Raw genomic sequence first — 26,117 nt, 5'->3', positions numbered from 1 at the left:
CATACACCTCCTAACCCGACAACCCCAGTATCAGTCTGTGCCTAATTTTAGGGGCAGAAATGAATCCCCAGTTAATTCCTACAACCTGCATAATTTAAATGCAATTAATATATAATTAACAGTCAGTAACAATTTTTAAAGTTCTGACTCCATTTTGCTAAAGTATCCAACAGGACCCTGACTCAGTTCAGTGCTTTTACTGCACATGAGATACTGATTGACCAATCAAAGTATTCAGGTTAATGTCCAGAACAATGGTATGAACAGTGGCATGACTCCTGCACGACCGCATGTGTCTGTTATTATCATTATTTGATTTTTTAGAAAATGAAAGTAGAAATTGTCACCACATAGACTTTCTCCAGATCTGAATGCCAGATGGTAGGATATTATGTATATATGGTAGGATGTATATCCTATGGTAGGATGTATATACCATGGTATATATATACATGGTAGGATATTATGGTAAGAAGTTTAACAACACCAGGTTAAAGTCCAACAGGTTTATTTGGTAGCAAAACCTGTTGGACTTTAACCTGGTGTTGTTAAACTTCTTACTGTGTTTACCCCAGTCCAACGCCGGCATCTCCACATCAGGATATTATGGTGCAGGGATGTGTCAGGAATCTTGTGTGCCTGAAGGCTCCCTGGGTTGTGATCCTGATTATTCAATCCTGGCTCTCATGCTTGGCAGCCACTGTGCATAGTTTAGTGTCTGAACCAAAAGTAAGACAGCCTTAACTTCTTTTCCGTCTAGTCTAACTCACATTTCTCAAGCACCAACGCCTAGGAATGCTTTATGCAAACACTAGATTGCTGCGTTAGAATGCCATGTTCCACAGAAAGATTAGGGCCTAGATTTTTGCCACCAAGGCAGGAAGCTCCAGTCGGGAAATTTTTTGACTTGCTGGAAGGCCTCAGTAAAAAGTACCCCAAATCATGAGATTTGGGCCTGCTAATCCCTGAAGCAGAGCATAGCTGGCCATGGTGGCGGGGGGTGGGGGGGGGGGAATGGAACCATAGAACCCTTACAGTGCAGGAGGCCATTCAGCCCATCAAGTCTGCATCAACCCTCTGACAGTGCATTTTACCCAGACCCTATCCCTGTAACCCCACATATTTACTCTGCTAATCCCCCTAATCTACACATCTTGGGACACTAAGGGGAAATTTAGCATGGCGAATCCATCTAATCTGCACATCTTTGGAGTGTCGGAGGAAACTGGAGCACCCGCAGGAAACCCATGCACAAACGAGGAAAAAGTGCAAACATCACACAGGCAGCCAAGGCTGGAATTGGACCTAGGTGCCTGGCGCTGTGAGGCAGCAGCGCTAACCACTGTACTATCGTACCGCCCCAGTTGTTTCAGAAGCTGTTAGGTTCTCTGGCTTTCATGTCCCTAGATACCCCCCAGGACCTCATATGTCCTCATTGTCAACCCATCATATGGCCCCTCATGACTCTATGCTATCTCAATGCCCCACACCAAATCCCATGGCCCTTTATACCCTCCATGCCAACTCATGCTCCCATATACTTGGTGGCACAGTGATTAGCGATGCTGCCTCATAGTGCCAGGGACCCAGGTTCGATTCCCGGCTTGGGTCTGTCTGTGCAGAGTCTGCACTTTCTCCTTGTGTCTGCATGGGTTTCCTCTGGGTGCTCCGCTTTCCTCCCACAGTCTGAAAGACATGCTGGTTAGGTGCATTGGCCATGCTAAATTCTCCCTTCGTGTACCCAAACAGGCGCCAGAGTTTGGCAACTCGGGGATTTTCACAGTAGCTTCATTGCAGTGTTAATGTAAGCCTACTTGTGACACTAATAAATAAACTTTAAAACATCCAGCATGACCTATCATACCCTACATGCCAAGTCCATGGGAACTCACCCTTTATCCACCATGGATTCTTATGGAGATAAAAAAATATTCTAACAATATAATACAGCTCTCATCCTGCACACTTGATGGTGAAAAGACTCCCATTCATAAAACCCATTCTCTTATAAAAACAAACTTCTATTCAGGCCCCACATGAAAGACATCTAGTAATTTAGTAGCCTCTTTAAACTGTCAGTCAAATGTGAATCCAGAAACCCCTGTTGAAGTTATTGTAACTTTTGAAAATCAGCCAAGTGTTCATAATGGCATAAAATTAGCCCTTGGGGAAAAGTCAACAAATAATTCTATTTTCTTATTAATTTTTGGGATGTGGGTGTCACTGGCTGGGCCAGCATTTGTTGCCCATCCCTAATTGCCCTTGAACTGAGTGGTTTGCTGGGGCCATTTCAGAGGGCAGTTAAGAGTCAACCTTATTGCTGTGGGTCTGGAGTCACATTTAGGCCAGACCAGATAAAGACAGCAGATTTCCTTGCCTAAAGGACATTAGTGAACCAGACTGGCATTTAATACAATTGGCAATGGTTTCATGATCATCATTAGACTTTTAATTCCAGATTTTTATTGAATTCAAATTTCACAATCCGTCATGGTGGGATCTAAACTCAGGGTCCATAATGTATTACACTGGGTCTCTGGATGACAAGTCCCCCCAAAATACTACTGCACCACCATCTCCTCAAATTGAAATTGCATGAACACATGCTACTGTTATTTCCCTAACCCGCAGCAGATGGTATTTCAATCTAATGTGATTCGGCAGTGTTTTGTTCAACTTTGTGACAGCTAACATTTCCCTTCTCACCATCCAAGACGACAAGCTTTTCTTCCAGTTGAAACAGCAATTTACTTGTGCTTTCAATTTAGTTTACTGTACATTGCTCACAATCCCATGTCCTCCATTTTGGAGAGACCAAACGCAGACTCAGCAACAGTCCACATACAAGGGCATTGGTCCCACTCTGACCTTTCTCCTTTCTACCTCTTGCAGTTTTCCAATAAAGCTCAATGCAAGCTTGAGGAACAGCATCTCATCTTTTGACTGCATACTTTATAGCCTTCTGGACACTATCTTTACATTGTAACCCCTGCCCTTTTTGTTTCCTTTGCTGCTTTCTCTCATACAGCAGCTATTCAAGATTATTTTATTCATACCTCTAGGCACATCCATTGCCTTTTGGCCGTGGCACCTTGGAAACTTTTATCAGTTAATCCCTTCTCTCTACCCTATCATAGATCTTCCCTTTTCTTCTTCCCACACTCCCCCACCACCTTTCACATGCTGAAAACCAATGACATTTCTAACTTTTTCTACTTCTGATAAAAAGTTATTGATCTGAAATAAAACTTTTGTTCTCTCTCCACAGGTGCTGCTAGACTGACTATTTCCAGCACTTTGTTTTAATTTCAGGTTTCTAGTATCCATGATAATTTGCTTTTGCACAACTTACTAAGGCGAATTTTCCCGTTCCACCCGCCACAGGAATCGGAGCGGGTAAGGGGGTGGATCATAGAAAGATCCGTTGACTCGGGCAGGATTTTCTGGTTTCGGGGCGAGTGTGGCCAGAAAATCCTGTCCTATGTGTTTGTGTAAAGAGTGAGGCTGTAATTACTGAACATCGGCTTACCTGATCATTAATTATCAGCAGTAATGTGCTTTCTTGGCAATCCCTAAATGCTGGACCAACAGTGCAAGGAAATGTGGAATATCCATTTTATAGAACCAATATCAAGAACCAAGAACTGAATATCCTTCTGGATATCCTACTGGATTAGTCAAATCTGATCCATTCAGCAAAATTGCAAGATTTGATAATTATAGAGTCAGTTATTTACTCAATTCTGTCTGCTTACGGGTGCTCCATCTGAGCTACAAAAGACTCTGAAACAAAAGAAGGGGCTTGGAGCTCCGAAAGCTTGTGTGGCTTTTGCTACCAAATAAACCTGTTGGACTTTAACCTGGTGTTGTTAAACTTCTTACTACAGAAGACTGACAGGCTGGTGTTCGCTGAATTAGGGGATCACACTAATACTACTGACAATTGTGAGATTCGGCAAGCGCTAAAACAGTGCTACAGTATATCTAATCCAGACCCTGGCTAAAGCAGAGTCCTCAAAGGTGAAGATTACATCAGGTGCTAAACTTCACAACCAAGCTCCATAGTGCCCAGTGCCACTAACAGTACCTCAAGTGGGCCAAGAAATTGACACTGTGTGGATTCCAAATCTTGAATGAGTGAATTAATTTTTGAAGACTTTATTTATTTGTTTGTTTTTAGCATCTACATCAGTTGAAGTCCCGAAAGTCGTCAATGTTTTTATTCCAGAACATTCTTCACATTTCCTTCATCAATTTGGATATATCCTGGCAACACTACTGCTGCTGGCCATTCTGATAACCATCATTGCTCTGATTACCCACCGACAGAGAAAGAGAGGTGACGTCTGTAGTTTCCTTATTTTTTCTGGTTAGCTATTTTGTATTTCTCTGCCTCTTTTCCTCCCACCACTCCCACCTTAAGACCCCTGTCAGAGGACATGGTTTACAGGTAGAAGGGTGGGGTTGAGCAGGGATTTTCTGGGTTACTCTGTAGTCAGTTCCTTGGCGATATGTGGGAAAGGAGCCAATCTTTGCACAATGTTGTATTTATTCAGAGTTACCCATTACAAGTATACACATCCTAACAAACAAATGACAATTTCTATCTGTCTGCTTTAAGGAATTCAAGTGAATCACCAGTTAACATCCACCACCAACATAAATTTTAGCACAATCAATATTCAAACTATCATCACTCCCTTGAAAACATCAAGAACAGAGGCACAAACTTAAGATTAGAGCTGGGCCATTCAAAAATAAAACCAGAAAGCCTCTTTTCATACAGAGAATAGTAGAAATCTGGAATTTCATTCCCCAAATGGCTTTGAATACTGGGGGAAAATTGGTTCTTTCCAGACATTCAGGGTTGATTTAAGTTTGTTAGGCAAGGGTTTGGAGTTGAAGTACAGATCAGTCATGATCTAATTGAATCACAGAGCAGCCTCGAGTGTTGAATGGCTTCCAGTTTAGTAGTTAAATTCAAAATGCAGTTTTGTCTCACAGGCTTGCACAACTCACTAAACAGACAGTAATTGAGGGATGCATACTTGCCCTTTGAATTTCTTTAGTTTACATCTGGGTTTTCCTTTTTCAGGTCTCCATTACAATGTGAAGACATCTCAGCCGTAAGTGTTGACCTCATCATTCGACCTCTTCTCACTGCCAACACAAATAAACTTTTTGGAAGACTTGTGATCAAACCATATACCTACCACTTGACCTGAGCAGCTAGCCAGATAAACCCTAAATTAAGGTCAAAGGCTTTTGGATATAGGTCTGCAGTAATGCAAGGATCTTAACACTGTGGCTTGCAGTTCTTAATTTCCTCTTTATTTCCTGGAAGGGTATCCTGTGGTGAGGGAAAACCAAATACTGGAGCTGCAAACATCTCAGCCTGCAACGAACATGCTCCTTCCCAAAAAGCTCAAGGATACTGGCTGCAGAGATAGCACCCTGCCACATGAGGAGCCTGTGTGGTGTAAATTATTCAATGCATTCACAGATGTCACTGGCAAGGCCCATCCTTAGGAGACCGGTATTCCTGCCCATGAGACATTGCATTGGATGGTGCTGCAGCTAAACCTGGGGAGTGCACTCAGCTACTCCTGTGTCAGTCACAGTTTATTCTACCCTCCCAAAGATCAATCTGGTATCCAGTCACCTGCTCCTCTACTTCAGGCTCACAATTTCTTAATCCTCTGTCTCAGTTTTGATGTTCTGCCCCTTTTTCTCAGACTCCAGTTCCCCTCTCTCAGACTCTCACTATCCCGCTCCCGCCTCTTAGGTGCACTGATTCCTACTCCTCTGTCTCAGGTTTTATAACTCCTGTTCTCCTCTCTCATGCTCCCATGCTTCTAACCCTTCTTTCAGGCTTCCATCTCCATCTCCCCTTTCTCAGGCTCCCATGCCCCTGCTCCCTGTTGTGGGCAGTTGGTTACTGTTCAGTAGAAGAAGTCTTCGCAATCACACACAGGTTAACTTTATTGACTTTATTGAGTCTTTATTGACTCTTGGAACTATTTACAAATAAAGGGTACAAGCTAGGAGCTACCTTCATGCTTGCTGATACACACTGTACTATCCACACTCGACTGACCCTGAGTGCAGGTCATGTGCTCTCTTACATCATAGAATCATAGAAACCCTACAGTGCAGAAGGAGGCCATTCAGCCCATCGAGTCTGCACCGACCACAATCCCACCCAGGCCCTACCCGCTAATCACTATGTGGATCATACTGTACTCAGTTCCACATTAACCCCATATATGCTAGACCCTGTTATGGTTCAGGTCAGAAACTCCAAAGTGTTTTATGAAGACTGCCTGGATCATAAGTTTTGCATCTTGAATTTGGCTCGGATAAGCATGATAGACTTCCCTTCAGGTATGATTCAAATGACCCATGAGGGAGCTTTTCTCAAACAAGGTTTATTTAAGAATATAGTCAACATATATAGTAAGGAAATTAGCAAGAACTTTTATCAATTACAAACAACAAACAAAACAACCACTATAATGTATAACCCTTAACAAAAGTATCTAATGTGTTCCAATCAAATCAAAACCCTTGCCATAGACAAAACCCTTTAAACAGGTTCAATACAGCAAAGTCTACTGCTCACGCGATAGTGGAAATTGAATCCTTTAGTTCAAGTCCACAGTTCTCTGGATTCAATCTGAACAGTTTAAAGACAAGGCAGCTTCCCAAAACACCAGAGAGACTCTGGTCCAGCCCCCCAAAACAGCGGACTTTTTCCTTCAGGAAGGCAAAGCCTTGCTTTAAAATCACCAGCAGAATTTCCAAATAAAACAGGGAGAGAGAAGCTTCTGTTCAGCTTGCTATCCCAGTTAAAACCCAACTGCAGCTCAGAACTGAAAATGAAACCTTAAACTCATCGGGAAAAAACGTGTCCAAAAACACATGACCGTCCTCCTAACAATGCAGGATCGTAAAACTAATCCCAGAGTAAACACAAACAACCCATTTAAACCATTTAAGTAGCAACAAAAGGACATTTCCAGTCAAGTTGGCAACAATGATATCACTGAAGCTGTGAGCTAAGAAACCACAGAAGCTGTGAGAGCTGCAGAAATCATGTTTTTAAAAAACTTTCTTAAAGGTACATTAGCGTCACAACTCTTATACAACACTCCCTCTCAGACTCCTGCTCCCCTCTCTCAATCTCCTGCTCACCTCTCTCAGGCTCTTGTTCACCTCAGGCTCCTACTCCACTCTCTTGGGCTCCAGTTCCCCTCGCTCAGGCTCCTGCTCCCCTCCCACAGGCTCCTGCTCCTCTCCCACAGGCTCCTGCTCCCCTCTCTCAGGCTCCTGCTCCCCTCCCACAGGCTCCTGCTCCCCTCCCACAGGCTCCTGCTCCTCTCCCACAGGCTCCTGCTCCTCTCCCACAGGCTCCTGCTCCCCTCCCACAGGCTCCTGCTCCCCTCCCACAGGCTCCTGCTCCCCTCCCACAGGCTCCTGCTCCTCTTCCACAGGCTCCTGCTCCCCTCCCACAGGCTCCTGCTCCCCTCCCACAGGCTCCTGCTCCCCTCCCACAGGCTCCTGCTCCTCTTCCACAGGCTCCTGCTCCCCTCCCACAGGCTCCTGCTCCCCTCCCACAGGCTCCTGCTCCCCTCTCTCAGACTTCTGCTCCCCTCTCTCAGACTTCTGCTCTCCTCGGGCTCTTGTTCCCCTCGAGCTCCTGCTCCACTCACTTGGGCTCAAGTTCCCCTCTCTCGGGCTCCAGTTCCCCCCCTCTCAGGCTCCAGTCCCTCCTCTCTCAGGCTCCAGTCCTTCCTCTCTCAGACTCCTGCTCCCCTTGCTCAGGCTCCTGCCCTCCTCTCTCAGACTCCTGCTCCCCTCTCTCGGGCTCCTGCTTCCCTCTCTCGGGCTCCTGCTCCCCTCTCGGGCTCCTGCTCCCCCTCTCTCGTGTTCTGGTTTCCCCTGTCTCATGTTCCTTCCCCCCCGTCTCAGTCACCTGCTTTGCTCTAAGACTTCCAATTTCCTTCTCCACTGTCTGAGGCCATTTATCTCCTGTCCCTCTCTCATTCTCTCACTTGCCTGTTCCCTTTCCTCAGGCTCCATGTCCGCTGCTTCCCTTTGTCAGACTCCTGCTTTTCCCTCAGTTTCCTCATCTCTTACTTTTTCACTCAGGCTTCTGATCTCCTTCACCCCTGTCTCAGGTCCAATTTTCAGGCACTTCTTTCTTCATCTCCTGTAGTCTCGCTTTCGTTCTCCCGATCTTTCTTTCTGGTTTGGTTTTTCTGGTCCTTCCTCTATGGTGCTGCATGTAACAGCAACTGTTAAAAATCTGCTTTCTGGGGAGCCTTGTGTACAGAAAGGGCAAGTTACATGGCACAGTACAATGTTCACTTTTTTTCCCTGGAGTGAGGGAATGTGGTGGTTTAACTTTTTATTTGTGTTTCCTCTATTTCAGGAATATTGGTAGTAAAATATATTTGCTTTATCTTAATACATGTAGAGGTAAAGAAACCAAAAATAAATAAAAGTAAGCACCAATTTCAGGAACTTCATTGACTGCTAATGATTACTTTCAATCTGTGCTCTCTCCTCAAATCAACAGGAGACCTGGTGTAGCCCTCAACGATTTTGTGATTGACACGACTGACCTGAGACTGAACAAAAATGAGGGAATAAAACTGGGTACATGTGAAATTGGTAAGATTTGCTGACCAAATAGTATGCTCAAACTTCATCAGGTGCAATCTAGCAGCCCCATTCAACGTGGGCGCAAATCATGTTATGGCTTGTGAGAGGCCAAAATCTATTCCCCCCCACCGACCCCCCACCTCTCCCCAACCCCCACCCCCCTGACCCCCTACCCCCCGACCCCCTACCCCCCCACCCAATTCCTGTTCCTGTCACCTCCCGGTGACAGGAACAGGAATTGATTTCCATTAATTTAAATAGACTTTAATACTTTTAAGATCTTTATGCTGTAGCATCCGCCCATGACATAGCCCCCAACCCCTGCCGGTGTGACATCATGCCGGCGCAAATCCCTACTGGTTTTCAAAGTGACTACACCGGATGAGGGGAGGTGCCTGGAGGCGCCGGAGCTTGAGAGACAAGGCTGGACATGGCCTGTTGGCACTGCCAAGTGGGCAGGGCCAAGGAGGCACATGAAAGGGGCAGTGCCAACGGGGCTCTGGCAGGGGACGTAACCCTTCTCCATTGGGAGGGCAAGGTTCCCCTTATGTGGAGATGGAGGGCAGGGAGAATAGGGGAGAGCCTCAATGCCTGTGGGAGGATGGGAGGAGAGCCCCAGTGTCTGTGAGGGGAGCAGGGTGAGAGGGGGAGCCCTGCTGCCCACAAGTGGGATGGGGAGAGAGAGAGGGAGCTCCGAAGCCTGCAGGTGGATGGATAGCAGTAAGATAGGGGGGAGCTCTGATGCCTGTGAGGTGGGGGACGGGGAATGGTGCCCCAATGTTGGTGTTGGGTGGACAGGGATGCCTGAAATGTAATATTGAGATCTTCCCGATCTCAGAATCCCAGTCCTGCTTGGGTGTATAGGCACCCGTCCCTCCTGCCTCGGCCTAGATGCCCCGACCCCCACCCAGGCCTAGAGCACCTCGCCCCCAAGCTGGTTGTGTGATCCTCATGATGTGGAGATGCCGGCGTTGGACTGGGGTAAACCACTCACCTGAAGAAGGGGCTTGGAGCTCCGAAAGCGAGTGGCTTTTGCTACCAAATAAACCTGTTGGACTTTAACCTGGTGTTGTTAAACTTCTATGTGTGATCCTCGCCAGCACTTTGAAATTGCATATGGTGCTACTTAATCAAGTGAGAAAAGCTGGCAAGTTTCACACAATTTTCACTACCTGATCCAGCACTCTGCAATTTTGGGAAAATTCTGTCTATTGTATTTGTTCACCCATGCCTGCTCCCAATTTCCTCCTTATCATTATAAAGATACTGAAATGGTGGACAGGAAAAGACCAGTCTGCATGGTGCCTTAGTCATCATGATTCACAATAATCCTCAACTCCCAGCAGCCTTGTTATCTTTGGAAAGGGACAGAAACACAATCCAAGCCAATTTGGTATGATTGAGGTGTCGGGGGGGGGGGGGGGGGGGATGGAAATTTGCCTGTTCAACTCTCTGTGATGATCAAAACCAATAATGATTTATTTGACTGGTAATCCACCCATTTGCCAAAGCTGTGTTCTCATCCCTTATCAGGAACTGTCCAGCTCTCACTTTGAAAATTTTACAGTGAATCAGTCTACAAAGAAAATTACGGCACAGGAACGGGCCCTTCGGCCCTCCAAGCCTGCACCGACCATGCTGCCCGACTTAACTAAAACCCCCTACGCTTCTGTGGACCATATCCCTCTATTCCCATCTCATTCATGTATTTGTCAAGACGCCCCTTAAAAGTCACTACCATATCCGCTTCCACTACCGCCCCTGGCAACGAGTTCCAGGCACCAACACTCTCTGTGTAAAAAATCTGCCTCGTACATCTCTTTTAAAACTTGCCCCTCGCACCTTAAACCTATGCCCCGTAGTAATTGACTCTTCCACCCTGGAAAAAAGCTTCTGACTATCCACTCTGTCCATGCCTCTCATAATCTTGTAGACTTCTATCAGGTCTCCCCTCAACCTCCGTCGCTCCAGTGAGAACAAACCAAGTTTCTCCAACCTCTCCTCATAGCTAATGCCCTCCATACCAGGCAACATCCTGGTAAATCTTTTCTGTACCCTCTCCAAAACCTTCATATCCTTCTGGCAGTGTGGCAACCAGAATTGAACACTATATTCCAAGTGCAGCCTCACTAAGGTTCTATAAAGTGTCAACATGACTTGCCAATTTTTAAACTCAATACCCCGGCCGAAGAAGGCAAGCATGATGTATGCCTTCTTGACTACCTTCTCCACCTGCATTGCCACTTTCAGTGACCTGTGTACCTGTACACCCAGATCCCTTTGCCTATCAATACTCCTAAGGGTTCTGCCATTTACTGTATATTTCCTATCTGTATTAGACCTCAGTGTACTGACCTGTACTCAGTGCATGAGCCAGCAAATAAATGAAGCAGCAACATTGAGCAAAACAATCGTATCGCATGTACCCTTGCACTATTGAAGGAGAGAATACAAGTCTGAGCCTTGAATGTGTCAATTATAATGTGTCCATCTGCAACTTTTCTGCATTTATTTCTCCCCATCCCCATTGTGAAGCCTTTGATATATGCTGAGGAATGAGTTTCATGGACTTAATTCAAATGGTCATCCTTCAGATGTGAACGAGCTGGAGACTATGCTGTAAGCATCTATGGTTCACTGGGCTTTGGGGGGAGGATGGGACATTATGTTTAACTATTTGTTCCTCTAGTAATAATCCAGTACAAGCATGAATGGTCAAATAGCCTCTAACGATGTTAACTTGTATAATTTAATGATATTTGAAAGTGAGGGGCATGATAATCAAACCCAAATTGTCCGCACTGAACATCTAAACACTCTCACTTCCAAGTCCCAGGCAGTGATCACAAACTGTAATTAATTCACCCTCTCCCAATCAAGCTCTAATCAAACTCAAACAAATGATAGTCCCCTAATTTCAGCCCAGCACAGGTTTAAAGCAACTAACAACACAAATTGGAGATTAACCATCCTCCTGAGTTTGAATGATTTAGTGCTCCAGCAGAAAGGGATAGATAATTTTTTAGATTTTAATGCCATCAAGAGGTATGGGGAGAAAGTGGGAATATGGCATTGAAATAAAGGAACAGCCATGATCAAACTGAATGGCAGAGCAGAATCAAAGGGCCAAATAGCTCCTAGTTTCTGTTTACAAACTGAGTCATCAGGGTAAGTGGTCACTCTGATATGCTTAAGTAATATTATTCTCAATCACTGGACAGGGGTTCATCTAAATATCTCTGACATGATATCAGTATTCAGATTCCCACTTCTACATGCAACATGACAGCCAGGAATTATATTATCAGATTATACTGACAGGAGCACCATTCCATACTGTAGCACTGAAGGTTTGTGTGACTTGTCTAAGGGTGGAGTTATACCACTGACTGCAGGGGTAAGTGACTTTCTATGATAGTCAATAGCTTCAAGGCAGGAGATCAGAAGGGCAGATGTGTGGAAGGGCTGAGGGCATTTGGTGGGGAGAGGGTGACTGGTCTGAATCTTTGTGCATATTGCAGAGTGAGAATACTGCAATTCTTATTTTTAGCAGACTTCAAGAACAACATACTAAAGGAGAAGGCTGCAATGTCCAGAGAGAAGGTGGAACTGCTCAGGGAGATTCCCCCAAAGAACCTAGATAGAGGTATGCTGGAACTCAAATCCCTTGAACATTGGTGTTTTTATTTATGTTTTTCTAAATATTCTTGTTATGAAGTCCACCTTTTCATCTCTCACAATAAATAATCCTATTGCCACCCTGCAATTATCAGCCAGGAGCTCAATGGTGAGATGAATCTGTGAGCAGGATCTTGTGCCCTTCCCTTGATGGCAGGTGTGGCACTTAATCAGGCAGATGGGCGGCAGGTGGGGATCCTGCCACCTTCTTGCACTTTCACTCTGATTAAGTCTGTAGTGGGAAAGCCTATGGGCAGCCTTCCTGCCCTGCCACCAGTTAATGATAGAATCCCTACAGTACAGAGGCCACTTAAAGGTCCCATCCCATTGTAACTGGTATTTACTCGGTGGTGAGCAGGGGCTTGCCATATTGGGAGTATGAACAGCAAACCTGTACGGGGGGAGTAGGAGGACTTTGTTCAAAGTTTGATCAAGGGACCCTGCATTAGGAAGGGGAGGCCACTGAGAGCTACTACCTGCCCCTACTGCTGACACCTCTCCCCACAATCTCCCACCATCATTCACTTTTTTGGCCTGGGATCCAGCATCAACCCCAGGCACCAGACGGGTGTTGTTCCAGTCGCAGGCATTGCTTCCCCAGTGGGCATTGCAGCTCAGTAGAGCTGCCAACCTTTGGTTGTTATGGATGGCACAGTGGTTAGCACTGTTGCTTCACAGTGCCAGGGACCCAGGTTCAATTCCCGGCTTGGGTACTGTCTATGCGGAGTCTGCACGTTCTTCCTGTGCCTGCGTGGGTTTCCTCCGGGTGTTTTGGTTTCCTCCCATAGTCCAAAAGACGTGCTGGCTAGGTGCATTAGCCATGCTAAATTCTCCCTCAGTGTACCCGAACAGGCACCAGAGTGTGGCGACTAGGGGATTTTCACAGCAACTTCATTGCAGTGTTAATGCAAGCCTACTTGTGATACTAATTTTAAAAAAACGTCTCCGGTGGGACTTCCATTCCTGGGGTCCTTGATCCTGGAGGAAGGCCTGTCACTGGCCTGTCAATTGCCTGAAGGTAGACCTTGCCTGATAGAGGCAACACAAGGCTCTCGCCAGCTTTCAATCCAGCGACAAAGCTTTCTACGGCCTCCACAATATTCCACAGGATGATGGTGTGTGGATCTGTGTCTGTGATTTTTTTTCTCACAATGATGGAATATAAGTCTGTGGCCTGACAAAGCGATGGGATCAGGATCTATGTATCTGATTCCTTCACGGTGATGGATTAAATGTCTTTAGTCTGGATTTAACCTGGAGATGATGCCTCCAACCACTGGATTGAAAATCAAGGACAGGCCCTCTTCCACTGTTCTGGAAGCTACAAAGCTATTCTGAGTCAGTGAAGGAGGTGGGGGAAGAAGATAAGTGATGCGGCTCACTGGGGCCAGTCGTCCAGGAATAGGCATGAGAGATGGGGGTGGACAAATGAGAAGCTGGAAGATTGATTCATCAATCACACCCAACTTGAAGGAAGGGGGGCCCTCCTTTGGTGCAGGGGGCCCGAACAGGAGAAATACGCCCTCCAAGTCCACAGTTGGGCTGCCCACATGAACTTTGCCACCTAGCTACATGGAATGGGCAACCCCCCCAGCCTGACAACTGATATTTTACCAGCAGTGACAGAGCGCTTTATTGGCCCAAGGGTTGGTTGGGCCATCCAACACCTAATCTGTCACTCGTAAAATACAAGCACTGGTAGGTAGGCAATGGGCATGGTGCCATCCCCACCATCCCACCTGATTTTATACCCAATCACCACTTCCCCCACCTGCCAAAAAGTACCTAGATGAGCACTTGGTACATCATAACATTCAGGGCTATGGGCCAAGTACTGGCAGATGGGATTAGAAGGGAGTTCAGGTGTTTCTAATGTGTAAGTGCGGACTCGATGGCCTGAAAGGCCTCTTCTACGCTGTATGATTCTCTGATTCTATGAGCCTGCACTGACAACAATCCCACCCAGGCCCTCACCTCGTAACCCCACATATTTACCCTGCTAACCACCTGACACTCAGGATCAATTTAGCATGGTCAATCCACCTAACTCACACATCTTTGGAGTATGGGAGGAAACCGGAGCACCCGGAGGAAACCCACGCAGACACGGGGAGAGATTGCAAACTCCACACAGTCACCCGAGGCCGGAATTGAACCCAGGTTCCTGGTGTTTTGAGGCAGCAGTGCTAATCACTGTGCCACTGAGAAGCCAAGTGAAAGTTAAAAGAAGGGATGACTTGGGAGACTAGCCCAAGGAACCCACAAAGAAGGTCCACCCCCTTGCCTGACAGTAGCCCACACAATTTAAGCTGCTGGGCTCCTTGCATGGCATGAACCTCCCCCACAAGGGTAAAATACCAGCCAGGGCAGCATGAGGCTCTTAAGTAGTCATTAATTGACTACTTAATAGCCCCAGTAGGGCCAAGGGTGGGTGAGCTGTCTGCTACCTCCCCAACAGCACACATATTTCAGATAGGTTGGACAGGTAGGTCAGTAGCAGGAAGTCAACTCATTGGATTTCATTTGGTTAGCACTGCTGCCTCACAGTGCCAGGGACCCAGGTTTGATTCCAGTATTGGGTGGCTGTCGGTGTGGAGTTTGCATGTTTTCCCTGTGTCTGCATGTGTGTACTCCGGGTGCTCCGGTTTCCTCCCACATCCAAAGGTATGCAAGTTAGGTGGATTAGCCATGGTAAATGCATGGGGTTACGGGCATAGGGCAAGGGGGTAGGCCTGTGTAAGATCTTTTTCAGAGAGTTGGTGCAGACTTGATGGGCTGAATGGCCGCCTTCTGCACTGTAGGGATTCTATGGTATGTGCCACCTCACTGCCTTCAAAATTGCCAGCAGGGGAGTGTATCCACATGCTTTCTGCACAGGTATGATTTAGTCATGTCGCTGTGGTTAGTCGATAAATGGAGGCTGGGCGTTTGTCCAGAGGAAGAGCAAACTACCTCCCCTATAGTTCTAATTATAATGGGCTCTTTTTTACATGTTGGTTGGAACCTTGCCTCTTGACAGCATAAGGTGCCTTCGTCTAAAGAGCAGAAGGGAAGGGAACAACCTTGAATCTCAGCTCTTCAACCACCCATGTTGTTGAATCGGTGACTGGAGGCCAAGGCACTCATAGAATCATCGGGCAGGATTTTACAGCCTCACTCGTCCCGCAAACGTAAAATCCTGTCCGATGTCAGTGAACCTTCTCATGCTCCACCCCTCACCCGCTCCAATTCCCATGGCACGCAGGCTGGTAAAATTCTGGCCATAGAATCCCTACAATGCAGAAGGAGGCCATTTGGCCCATTGAGCCTGCACCTGCAACAATCCCACCCAAGCCTTATCCCCGTAACCCCACATATTTACCCTGCTAATCCTCCTGACCCTAAGGGTCAATTTAGCATGACCAATCAACCTAATCCGCACATCTTTGGAGTGAGCTTTGCTCATAAAGCAAGTTCGCTCATTCCCACAGGCGAAGGAGGAAAATGTTCCACCAATTATTAAACTTGGACAGTTAGTTAATACCATTTGTATCATTTTAAATGAGGGTCAGCACTGATTTCTCTTTATTTATTTTTCAGATTTTGAGAAGCAATATTGGAAATAAAGAGAGTGATGCTGCTGGCTGGATCCAGAAGCTGATCAGTGAAGGGTCTATATGAGGATATCAGTTGCCTTTTATCAATATCCTTCAATAATACAGCGCTTAATAAAAGTATACATATCAATGATATTGTCATGAACATATCCCAAAACTGTGCAGCAAATTTTGCAGAACCATGACCTTGAACTGCCTGACTGGGAACCTTTCATTTATCTGATACGACTGCCATTCCAGACCTGCAATGGTTTTACTTGATGAGGAAAGAAGCACCGGTAGCAATCTGCATCAGCATCATTAGTCAGAAGAGGAATGGTGGATTTCATGGCTGGCTTTAACTGTCCATATGATGTTAGTTGCGGGAGGGTAGAGATTCTGGGAGCACAAAAATGCAAGGCTAAGTGCTGCTTCTTTCAAAGTTGTTGGCTGTGTCGTTACTTGAAGGAATGACCACCAAAGTCCAATGATACACAATATGTAACTTGGGGCTGTAAGTACAACACCAATTCACACAGTTACTTTCCAGCCACAATAGCTTAAAACTAACATCAGTGTGGATCACCAGTCCTGCAATCTGTCTATTCTCCCGTCCGTAATTCATCAGCCTGCCCTTCCCACCATCTCCAATTTCACAATGTCTCTTCCTCCATCTCGAATCCTTCAGTCTGTCTAACCCTCTTGTCTCCTTTCCCTCAGTATGTCTCTCTTCATCTCTAGTTCCTCAGTCACTATCCCTCCACCTCCAGTCCCTCATTGTGTCTGTTCCCACCATTTCCAAACTCCGTCGGTTCTTCCCTCTATCTCCATTTTATCACTGCCTATTCCTCCATTTCAATTCCCCAGTCTCTCTAGCTGTCCTGTACAGTCTCTCAGCCTGTCTATCACTATGTTTTCAATCCTGTTGTCTGTTTATCTTTCATCCCATCCCTTAGTGTGTTTGTCCTTCAATCTCTAACCTGTGTATCACTCCATCCATCTCCAATCACTGTCAGTCGATTCTTCCACCTTCAGTCTGAGTGCCTCTTTCCTCCTGACCAGCAATTTGTCTCTATCAAAGACAAATTTTCTTTTAAAGATTCTTTTTTTTTTGCTTAGAATTCAAGTAATAAGTCTCAGGAAGTGAAAAGTTCCATTCAAATATTTTGTGAATAATTTCTAAAATGTGCTGCATAAAACTGCTACCATTCCATGATAATCCAAAACTGCAACAATTTAGAATTATTCTAAACAAGAATAACATTATGCCAGATTATCAGTGTGTGACAATTATTCAATTTATTTGACATATTTTATAAAATGCTGCAATTTCAAAAAACACATTGCCATATCTCTTGACCCTGCTCAGTCCACACAGTTACTGAGACAGTATTATATCTGGTTGTTTCACTGCATATTTCCATTCCTCACTTGATTTTCTTTGCCTGTGAATGTACCTGTCATATCATATAGATAACTTATCGCTGACCTGTGATCAGTAGGGTTCAGCCTGGGATAACTGTCGCTGGCCTAGGATCATTGGGGTTCAGCATTGATGCCAGGGGTCAGCCTGAGGTAACTGTCCCTGGCCTGGGACCTGCAGTGGAACCTAAATTCATATATGGTGTGCAGCTTCAACTGCAATATTATTGATAATGATACAAGATAGAAGGAGGAGACTGGGTGAGTGATCCCAGTCCAGGTATAACCATGACCAGTGCCAGAAAAACTAAAACACTGCTGTTTCATTTTTTTTAATTGTAAGCACCCAGTGTGTTTTGTACAAGTACTTTTAATGGGTTGAATTGGTCTTCCCTGTATATTAATTACATTACATTATAAAAGCAAAATAGCCATACAAAATCAATTGCAACTTGTTTGAAAAATATTCATCAGATTGTCTTTTATTTAATTGAGACCAAGACAGGACAGCACCAAGATCAAGATGAGTTAGAGAGAGAGAATCAGTGACATAGGGAAGAATTTGGTTGACACCAGGTTTCGATTTTTATAGACTGAGGATTGTAGGAAGAAGAAAAATGAAGAAAGAGTTCCAGAGTTTGAGGGCCTACAGAATAATGAGTTTGAGTAGGAGATAGTGTGATGGAATTTGATTTCAACATAGTGAGAATGATGGGAGAGGGGTTAGCGAGTAAAATTAGTTCTCCCATTTGTCCATGTCTTGTCCATTACTCTATCTAAATCGCACTATCTAATGACATTTTGATACTAGACTACTTAACTAGTCTTCCAGATACATACAATCAGGTAATCGCTGTTATTCACCAGAAAATTTTAGCATTGTTACTTACTGTATTAACTGCAGGTATTTTAAAGGGCAGCGTACATGTGAAAGTGTTGTCTGAGTAGATCTGTAGTACTTTGGCACCAAAAATGGCCTGTGGTTATTGATACCAAACAGTGTCCACGTATGCTGTTGTGGAAATAACACTTTTGCTTACTTGCCAGATGGACATTTCAAAATTTATTCTTTCGTAGGATGTGGGCATTGCTGCAAGGACAGCATTTGTTGCCCATCCCTAATTGCCGTTGAACTGAGTAACTTGCCATGCCATTTCAAATGATGGCACAGTGGTTAGCACTGCTGCCTCAGCAACAGGGACCCGGGTTCAATTCTGGCCTTGGGTGATTGTGTGGAGTTTGCACATTCTCCCCACGTCTGTGTGGGTTTCCTCTGGGTGCTCCGGTTTCCTCCCACAGTCCAAAGATGTGCAGGTTCGATGGATTGGCCATGCTAAATTGCCCCTTAGAGTCCCAATATATGTAGGTTAGATAGATTAATCCACCCTATTGTTGTGGGTCTAGCGTCACAGTTAGGCCAGATCAGCAGATGGATTTTTACAACAATAAAGAACAGTTTAATGTTCATTATTACGAAGACTGGAGCCTCATTCCTGATTTTGTTAATTCAATTTAAATTCCACCAGCCATCATGGTGTAATTTGAACCAATGTGCCCAGAGTATTAACCTGGGCCTCTGGAGTACAAGTTCAATGACGTTACCACTACTCTCCTGTCTTCCCTCGACTCCCATAGTGAAGCTGTCTTCAATCTCTGACCTACAGACACACCAGCAAGTTTCCAATCCTTTATAGAGATAGAGTGTTACTATTCTGTACACTGTAGCTATTGGAAATAATACATTAAAGCTTCATTTGTCACAATCGTCCTAGTAACAGTACCAACTCTGAGCCAACAAGGATTCTCTTATATAGCAGGCTTGCAAATCTCAAGTCACTTTCAAATCTCTACAAATGTGTAACTATAGAGGTTGAATGTTGTCGTATCAATTCCAAAATCAGTCAAAAGGCAGGATTTGGAGAAAGTATGGGACTGGGGCAGGTGAAAGTGGAATTATAGGGGTGCTGGTGGTAGAATCAGCAGAATGCAGGGCCACATTGGAGTAGCACAGGTAAAGCATGTAATTTAAGTATGATAGGGAGCAGAATTTTGTCTTTGTCCGGGTAGGATCAAGTCAGTGCAGAGTTGGACAGATTCAGAAAATATATTAACCTTAAACAGGGATGAACCTTACAAGGGATAGGAACAGGGTAGGCTTTAGGAATAACCCAACCCAGAAACTGGCATTGATTGAATGCAGAAGATGGGGCAGGATAGGCTGGGATTGCCTTAGTGCAAGGATTGGATTAGTTCTGGCAGTGGTTGGAACTGACCAAGTACAAGGCATTGTATTGACTCAATGGTTGGGACAGGATAGAGATCATCAGGGCAACGGCAATATGCATTTATATAGCACCTTTCGACATAGTGTTACGATCCTTGGCCACACTCTGGGACGTGTGGGAGATCCGATTAAGGACCAATAATGGTTTGCTTAAAGTTGTTAAAGGTTGTGATTCAAGACTCCTACTTTTGGAATAAAGTCACAGGATTCCATAGGCTTTGAACAAAGAAAAATAAGCTTTACTATGTAACTTCATAAAAACAACAAATTACAAATTTCTTTTCAGCTTTAAAATTGAGAGTATGTATGAGATGTATATAAATTAACACTGAACTGTGGTCAGATCACAGCACAGTACAGAATAAATAACTGATGCAACCAGAAACAGATTCCATGAATTTCGCAACAAATCGCCCAGTTGTTAGTCCCACTGAGTCAACCAATCTCACTGAAACTCAGTCTGCCTCATGAGGATTTCCAATCTCCACCTTTGAAGATCCCTCCTCAGAATTCCATTCAGTCAACTTTAACAATGGCTCACCTCACAGGTTTTAATCTTGCCTTCCAAGATTCTTTCTCCATTGTTTCCTGAGTACATTCAACACGAGCTTACAATCACACTTTCAGATCTAAGAATGTGCCAATGAACATCACTCCTACTCCTCCAAATGGGTAACTTTGCCCCAATGGCCCTCTTAAAGTCTTCTCCCCACAGCCCTTTTACTTTTTAACTCAACTGGGACCTCTGTGTCTGTGGCACTTGTTGGCTGGCATATTCATAAAACTGAGTGTCTCAAAAAGAAGTATTCGTTGACATTTGAACTGATCTGATGACCTATAAAAAAACTCCCAGAGGGCCCCACCCTTGTTACAGGGTAGAAACCGATGTGACGTGCATTGGAACATCCTCTACCTTAAATGTTACAATCTCCCACAGATTGCTAATTTAGCACCAGGGATAGAAAGATCGATGGATTTCGTGACAGTTGTAAAACATCCAAAGTGTTTGATATCAGGTCTGGTATAAAATAAAATTTGCCACCAATCTACATAAGGAGATTTTATAGGTGACCAAAAGCTTGATCAAAGAGATTAGTTTGAAAATGTATCTTAACTGAAGGAGCAAATTGCATAGCTTAGGGCCTAGGTAACTGAAAGGAAGGTCACCAATGGTAGAGCAATTAAAATCAGGGATGTGCAAGAACCAGAATTGGAGTGCAGGGACATCAGAGGGTTGTAGATTTGGAGGTGGTTATAGACACAAGTACTGGAATTTTACCTCCTCGCCCACCCAACGCTCATAAGATCCGGCCCAAGGCCAACAGAGAATGCTGTTCTGCGAGCCTCACCTGCCCCAATTCCAGGGAGGGCATGCCGGTAAAATTCCAGCCATGGAGTGGCAAGCTACGAAGGAATTTGAAAACAAAGATGAGAGTTTCAAAATTAAGGTGCTGCTCGAACACTATGTGAAGTAGGATATGGGTAGCAAACTTATGGATGATCTCAATTTGACCAAAGGAGCATGGAGGGTGGTTGGCTGGGAATTAATTGAAATAGGTGTGGAGGTAACAAAGGCATGGATGAGCATTTTAACTATAGACAAACTGAGGCTGGGCTGAAGAAGGGCACTGTTACAATGGTTGAAGGAAGACAATGCAGGTGAAGGAAAAGAGCAGGAGTTAGAATTACAGCATTGCAGAGGTTGGGGTTAGACAGGTCTGAGACTGGTGTTCAGATTTGTGCATAGCCGATGACAATCAGAGTTCCTTATCAACAATGAAAATTCACTGAAAACGTTGATAGATAATGACATCCCCACTTTGCAAAACATAGGAGTAAATTGGAAATGTAAATATACATTTCTAGTGTCCATTAAAAATATATAGCTAGACTGCTCAAACCTGGCCTGGGAGGGGAGGAACATTGATAAAAGCATTCATAAAATCTTCTAGTACAAGATACCAAGGCCTGAATTTCTCAACTCCCCACCCACTCCCAATTGTGAGGGGAGTGCGCGGGGGGGGGGGGGGGGGGGGGTGTTAAAATATCAGGATTGGACAACTAACCATCCCCTCCCCTTTAAATGTTACATTGCAGACATTGGGCCATGGACCATAAATGTCAAGTAATTAATGTACCTAAGTCATGGCCTGATGACATTATTGGCCCCAAATTTTAATAGGGGAGATCTGACCTGTGGGATTTGTAACAGCTGATCCAAGGCAGGAGCTGCACGCTCTGCTGTGACTATCTCACAATATCTCCAAGGTAACTAACTCTTTTAGCAATCTTTATGGGCCAGTAAAGCTGCTCAAGGAAGATTTTGCTTTGCCCAATCCCAAAACGCAGTTTCCCCTGTCATCCTAATTGCCAGCCTGCCTACAACACTCCTGATCACAATCCTCGCCTCCCTGTTCATATCAATGTCAAAGTTTCATGCAATAAAAAGTATAATTATTAAAACTATAATGTACCTGTGCCCTGCAGAGAGGAAGAGAACAGACAGGCTTGATTTAACTACTTCCACTAAGGCATGAAAATATGGAAAAGTCAAAACTATGTGGAAAACTTTTTTAGAAAGAAGCAGTTGAGGGCAGATTGGACAGAATACAGTAATCTGCTCTACTCCTGTATATTCCTGTGATCCTAGTCTTTAGGAGAGGATTCAACCTGTTGCTTGCTCCTTGACCTTTTTCTCTCACTTCATCCAAAATTATTTTTTGGCACATCAGGAAATTATTTTATATACATATCTGTGTCTGACATGTGTCACTCTTTCTGTTATTGATACTTTACCTATTGTGCATTAAAGCATTAGCTCTGCTTTGCAGTCTAACTGGTGCAGCTATTTCTATTAGTGTGACACAGGCTATGGTGTATGAACATAAAAAGTGTCACTGCAAAAAGGACTTCTTGTGTTCCTACATAATAGCTCCGTGCAAATAAGGGGAGATCCCAATGAAAATTGGGAGTTTTTTCCCCATTAAGAGTTTGTGTAGTGCCACTTTTAAAATGTTGGAGATTAGTGCCTGCTCACATGCCAATCAAATCACATTATTGTTATTAAATGCTTATCTCAAGTGTATTATAGAGTATACAGTCTGTGTATACTGGCTTGATACAGTTCTACAGTGTGCTGTTAAATGAGCAAATGTTCATGAATTTAAATAAATAAATCACATGCCTTGTTTTGTTTCATTTATTAGTCAACTATGTTTTAACTCATTTAACCAACCCATTTATTAGTTAAATATTTTTCTACTGCAAAGTAAGAGGACCTGCATTTCACTCAATATTAAACTGCTCAGAAATCAACACGTTTCGGAACTGGAAGAGGCCATTCACCACCTGAGGTGATGGTGTGTTTTATTTCACTGAGGGAGTCTTAAGTTGCTGTGGCAACATGCACTTTTACACGCATGTTGCGGTCTGGAGCTATTGATAGGAATGGTAGAGGTTCCCACATTCTTTCCAACATGGCTGACCGGGAATCCCTCCCACTTGTACCGACTGCTTGTGTTGAGTGATTGCAAGCTGAAATTCTGCCTGTTTAGCCAAATTATGAATGCATCTTTCTTGGCCATCAAGTCTTGGGATGGGAGTCAAACCGGAGCTTCTGGCTTAGAGACAGAGACTGCGTCACAAGATTTTGTACTACCTTTGCAACAAATCATGGCTGATATGTTCCTCAACCACCATTTCCATCCCTTTGCTCCATTTACCTTGGGATCCTCAGCCAACAATTATCTATTTTCTTAGTCTTGGGTGCTTCAATTGACAAAGAATCAAAGAAAGCCTTTTGAGACTTCCAGAATTCTACCACCCTTTGTGTGAAAAAATGCATCCTGATTGCAGTAGTCTAGCTGCCATTAAATACACAAGGCAGATTTTTTTGGCAAATAGTCATCTTGGGCAGGAAAAGCAGAGAGTAGCCTGCTGAATGCACTGCCAGATTTTCCCACCGTATTTTTAAACATCTTGCCAAAAAATTGAGAGGGGCAGATCCCATGATGGTCTTTCCCCTGATGTAAATGAATAAGATTGAACCCCACCACAGAGCTCTTCCCCTCCCCCAGCACTTCCCTCACAGAACTCCATCGCCCCCACCCCATCCACCCACCACCACCACCTACCATCACCACCACTGCAACAAACTCCCTGGCAGTGCATGACCATCTTCCCCCCTGGGGGCTGTACTTGCCTGTGCTCCACCAGTGGGTTCAGCGCGTCAGGTGGATGTCATGGAGGGTCTGATGTGAATGGACAATTTAATGTGGAGACTATTAGATGTAAAGGCCTGATAATGATATTTAGATTGATGAAAATGGGAATCCCCACTTTTAAAGTTGGGATTTACCATTATGTCATTGGTGGTATCAAGAGGATCGGGGAAATCCTGCGATTTCTCCGTCTCCTCCGCCGTTCCCACCCCTCAAAGACCGGAGCAGAAAACCCCACCATAATATTTACAAAGTCCTTCAATAAGTCTGACTCTACACCATGATTGAAGCAAGCTATAAATGACAAAGTATAATTCATTATGGGTTTTTTAATGTGCTGTATTAGTCATGTGGAAACATTGAAAATGGTGACAATAGAAGAAAAGGTGAACTTTTGGAAAATCAGATGAAACAAAACATTGAAACTATATTGTGTTAAAATGATAGATTTCCATATGCCATTCACAGGTTCCTTCTATCATATGTTCATTGAAAGTTTTTAAAGTTGCATGTGGACCTTATAAACACCTCCTGTCATGAACCACGCTGATGTTAACTGCGAGGGCGTCTCAATTTGAAACACTGGTTCGTGGTGGTCTATTGGAATGGTGTGAGAAGTCATGTGAAACCCCAAGTGAGAATAACCAGTTCAATCATCGTGTAACAATTACTAAAGACTATTTATTAAATTAAAGAAAAGACAAATACACATGAATAGGACTATAATACTAAGACAATTAAATGTATGAATTACTGATCACACATACAATTGATAGAGAAATTACCCCTTGTTCCAAGTGTATCTGTGATTGCTGAACAGCTTCAGACTTTCCCATTCCCAAAGAACATCCAAATTGTCTATCTGCTGCCGTTCAATCAAAATCTTTGAATTGAACACATCAGTCTCCTCCCCTGTGTCTGTATCAGTCTCATTTAGCTTGCTAAAGATGGTATCAGATAACCTGATCTCACTGCCCTCATGCTGGGCTCCCAATTCCTCCTTTTTTTGTTTTAGCTTATGAGCCTGGGATCGTGTCACTCTGCAATCTGGAAATACCCCCTCGATGGTCTGTTTGTAAATTCTCTGTAGCTGGATTCACTATTGACTGTTCGACTACAGTAGGCATCACTACTATTTGTGATCCTGCCACATCATTCCCGAGAATGAATTGAATGCCTGCAATGGGCAAGGTTTCTACCACACCTATCACTACTACCCCTGTCTTCAAGCTACTCTTTATTTTTACTAAAGGGACTTCTCTCGTTTAACCGTGAATGCTGCTGGCCAGAGCCTTTTGCTTCAATATCTTGCACCTGTATCTCATAAGATTTTGATATCCTTTCCTTTCAGTCCTGTCCACATGGGAATACTTTACCAGTGCACACAGAAGGATGATTCTGAGCCCGCACTCTCCATCTGCGGGAAAGACAACGCCTACTCAAAATCGATTCGCACAAGTGTGTTTCTGAGTTCCAATCTTCCAGGTCCTTTGGGGCGGAGAAACACCTCGCGGGACCCCAGAAAGTGAATTTTAATACATTAGCATGTCATTAGCGAGTACTCTCTCCAGGACTTCTCTCCCACCCCCCACTCCCCCTCCCCCTCACCAGTGGGTGATGGCGTGACATCACACCGGGGTCATTTACAACAGGTTCACCTAGACGAGAACCTGTCAGGGGGGGGAGGGGGGTTTCCCTGGCAAAGTACAGGTGAGTATAGCCCCCAGGGAGAGCAACATGGCCAGGCATAGGCTGGCACTGCCAGGTTGGCACCATGACCATTTCAACCTGACAGTGTCAACCTGTGTCAAAGGGCAGGCCCAGTGGGAGCCTCTTGTGGGTGGGATTGGGGGGGGTGTAATTCATTCGGATTTGCTGGTGGGCTTAGTGGCCGGAGGAGCAGGGTATGCCGCAATGGCAGCTGGAAAGAGGGAGGGAAGAGGATGATGATCAGTGGGAAGGGGCCGTGATTGGGAGTGAAGTGGCCAATGATTGGGGGGAAGAGGCTAATGTTTGGGAGAAAGGGGCGGATGATTGGGGGAAAGAGGTGTATGATGGAGGAGGGGGAAAGGACTGATGATTGGGGGAAGGGGCCTACGATCGGGGGAAGGGGTTGATGATTGGGGGAAGGGGCCGATGACTGGGGTGAAGCAAGGGGAGCGAGCCCCTGGGACCTCTATGGTGGGCTGGGGTGGGAGTGAGGTTTATTCCTGTTATGATCAGGGCACCCTTTAAGCATGGCGCCCCAATCTCAGTGCAGCTGGGTTTTGT

At 44.7% G+C, this 26,117-nt stretch overlaps 1 protein-coding gene across 2 annotated transcripts in view; it reads left to right on the top strand.

Moving 5' to 3' along the window:
- Nucleotides 1–22,805, top strand: part of LOC144509890 (matrix remodeling-associated protein 8-like) — a 60,804-nt gene extending 37,999 nt beyond the window's left edge. Inside the window, exons 6-10 of one of the 2 annotated variants that reach the window (XM_078238838.1) lie at nucleotides 4,181–4,339; nucleotides 5,096–5,126; nucleotides 8,582–8,676; nucleotides 12,221–12,313; nucleotides 15,925–22,805. In XM_078238838.1, coding sequence (XP_078094964.1) covers nucleotides 4,181–4,339; nucleotides 5,096–5,126; nucleotides 8,582–8,676; nucleotides 12,221–12,313; nucleotides 15,925–15,950 — 404 coding nt within the window. In that variant the 3' untranslated portion in view covers nucleotides 15,951–22,805. Of the gene's footprint in view, nucleotides 1–4,180; nucleotides 4,340–5,095; nucleotides 5,127–8,581; nucleotides 8,677–12,217; nucleotides 12,314–15,924 lie in introns of both variants that reach the window. The other variant, XM_078238837.1, reaches the window with a different exon arrangement.
- Nucleotides 22,806–26,117: the final 3,312 nt, after the last annotated feature.

This window comes from Mustelus asterias, chromosome 22, assembly GCF_964213995.1.
Source record: "Mustelus asterias chromosome 22, sMusAst1.hap1.1, whole genome shotgun sequence".
Taxonomy (NCBI): domain Eukaryota; kingdom Metazoa; phylum Chordata; class Chondrichthyes; order Carcharhiniformes; family Triakidae; genus Mustelus; species Mustelus asterias.
This window is presented reverse-complemented; position numbering and strand designations above follow the sequence as displayed.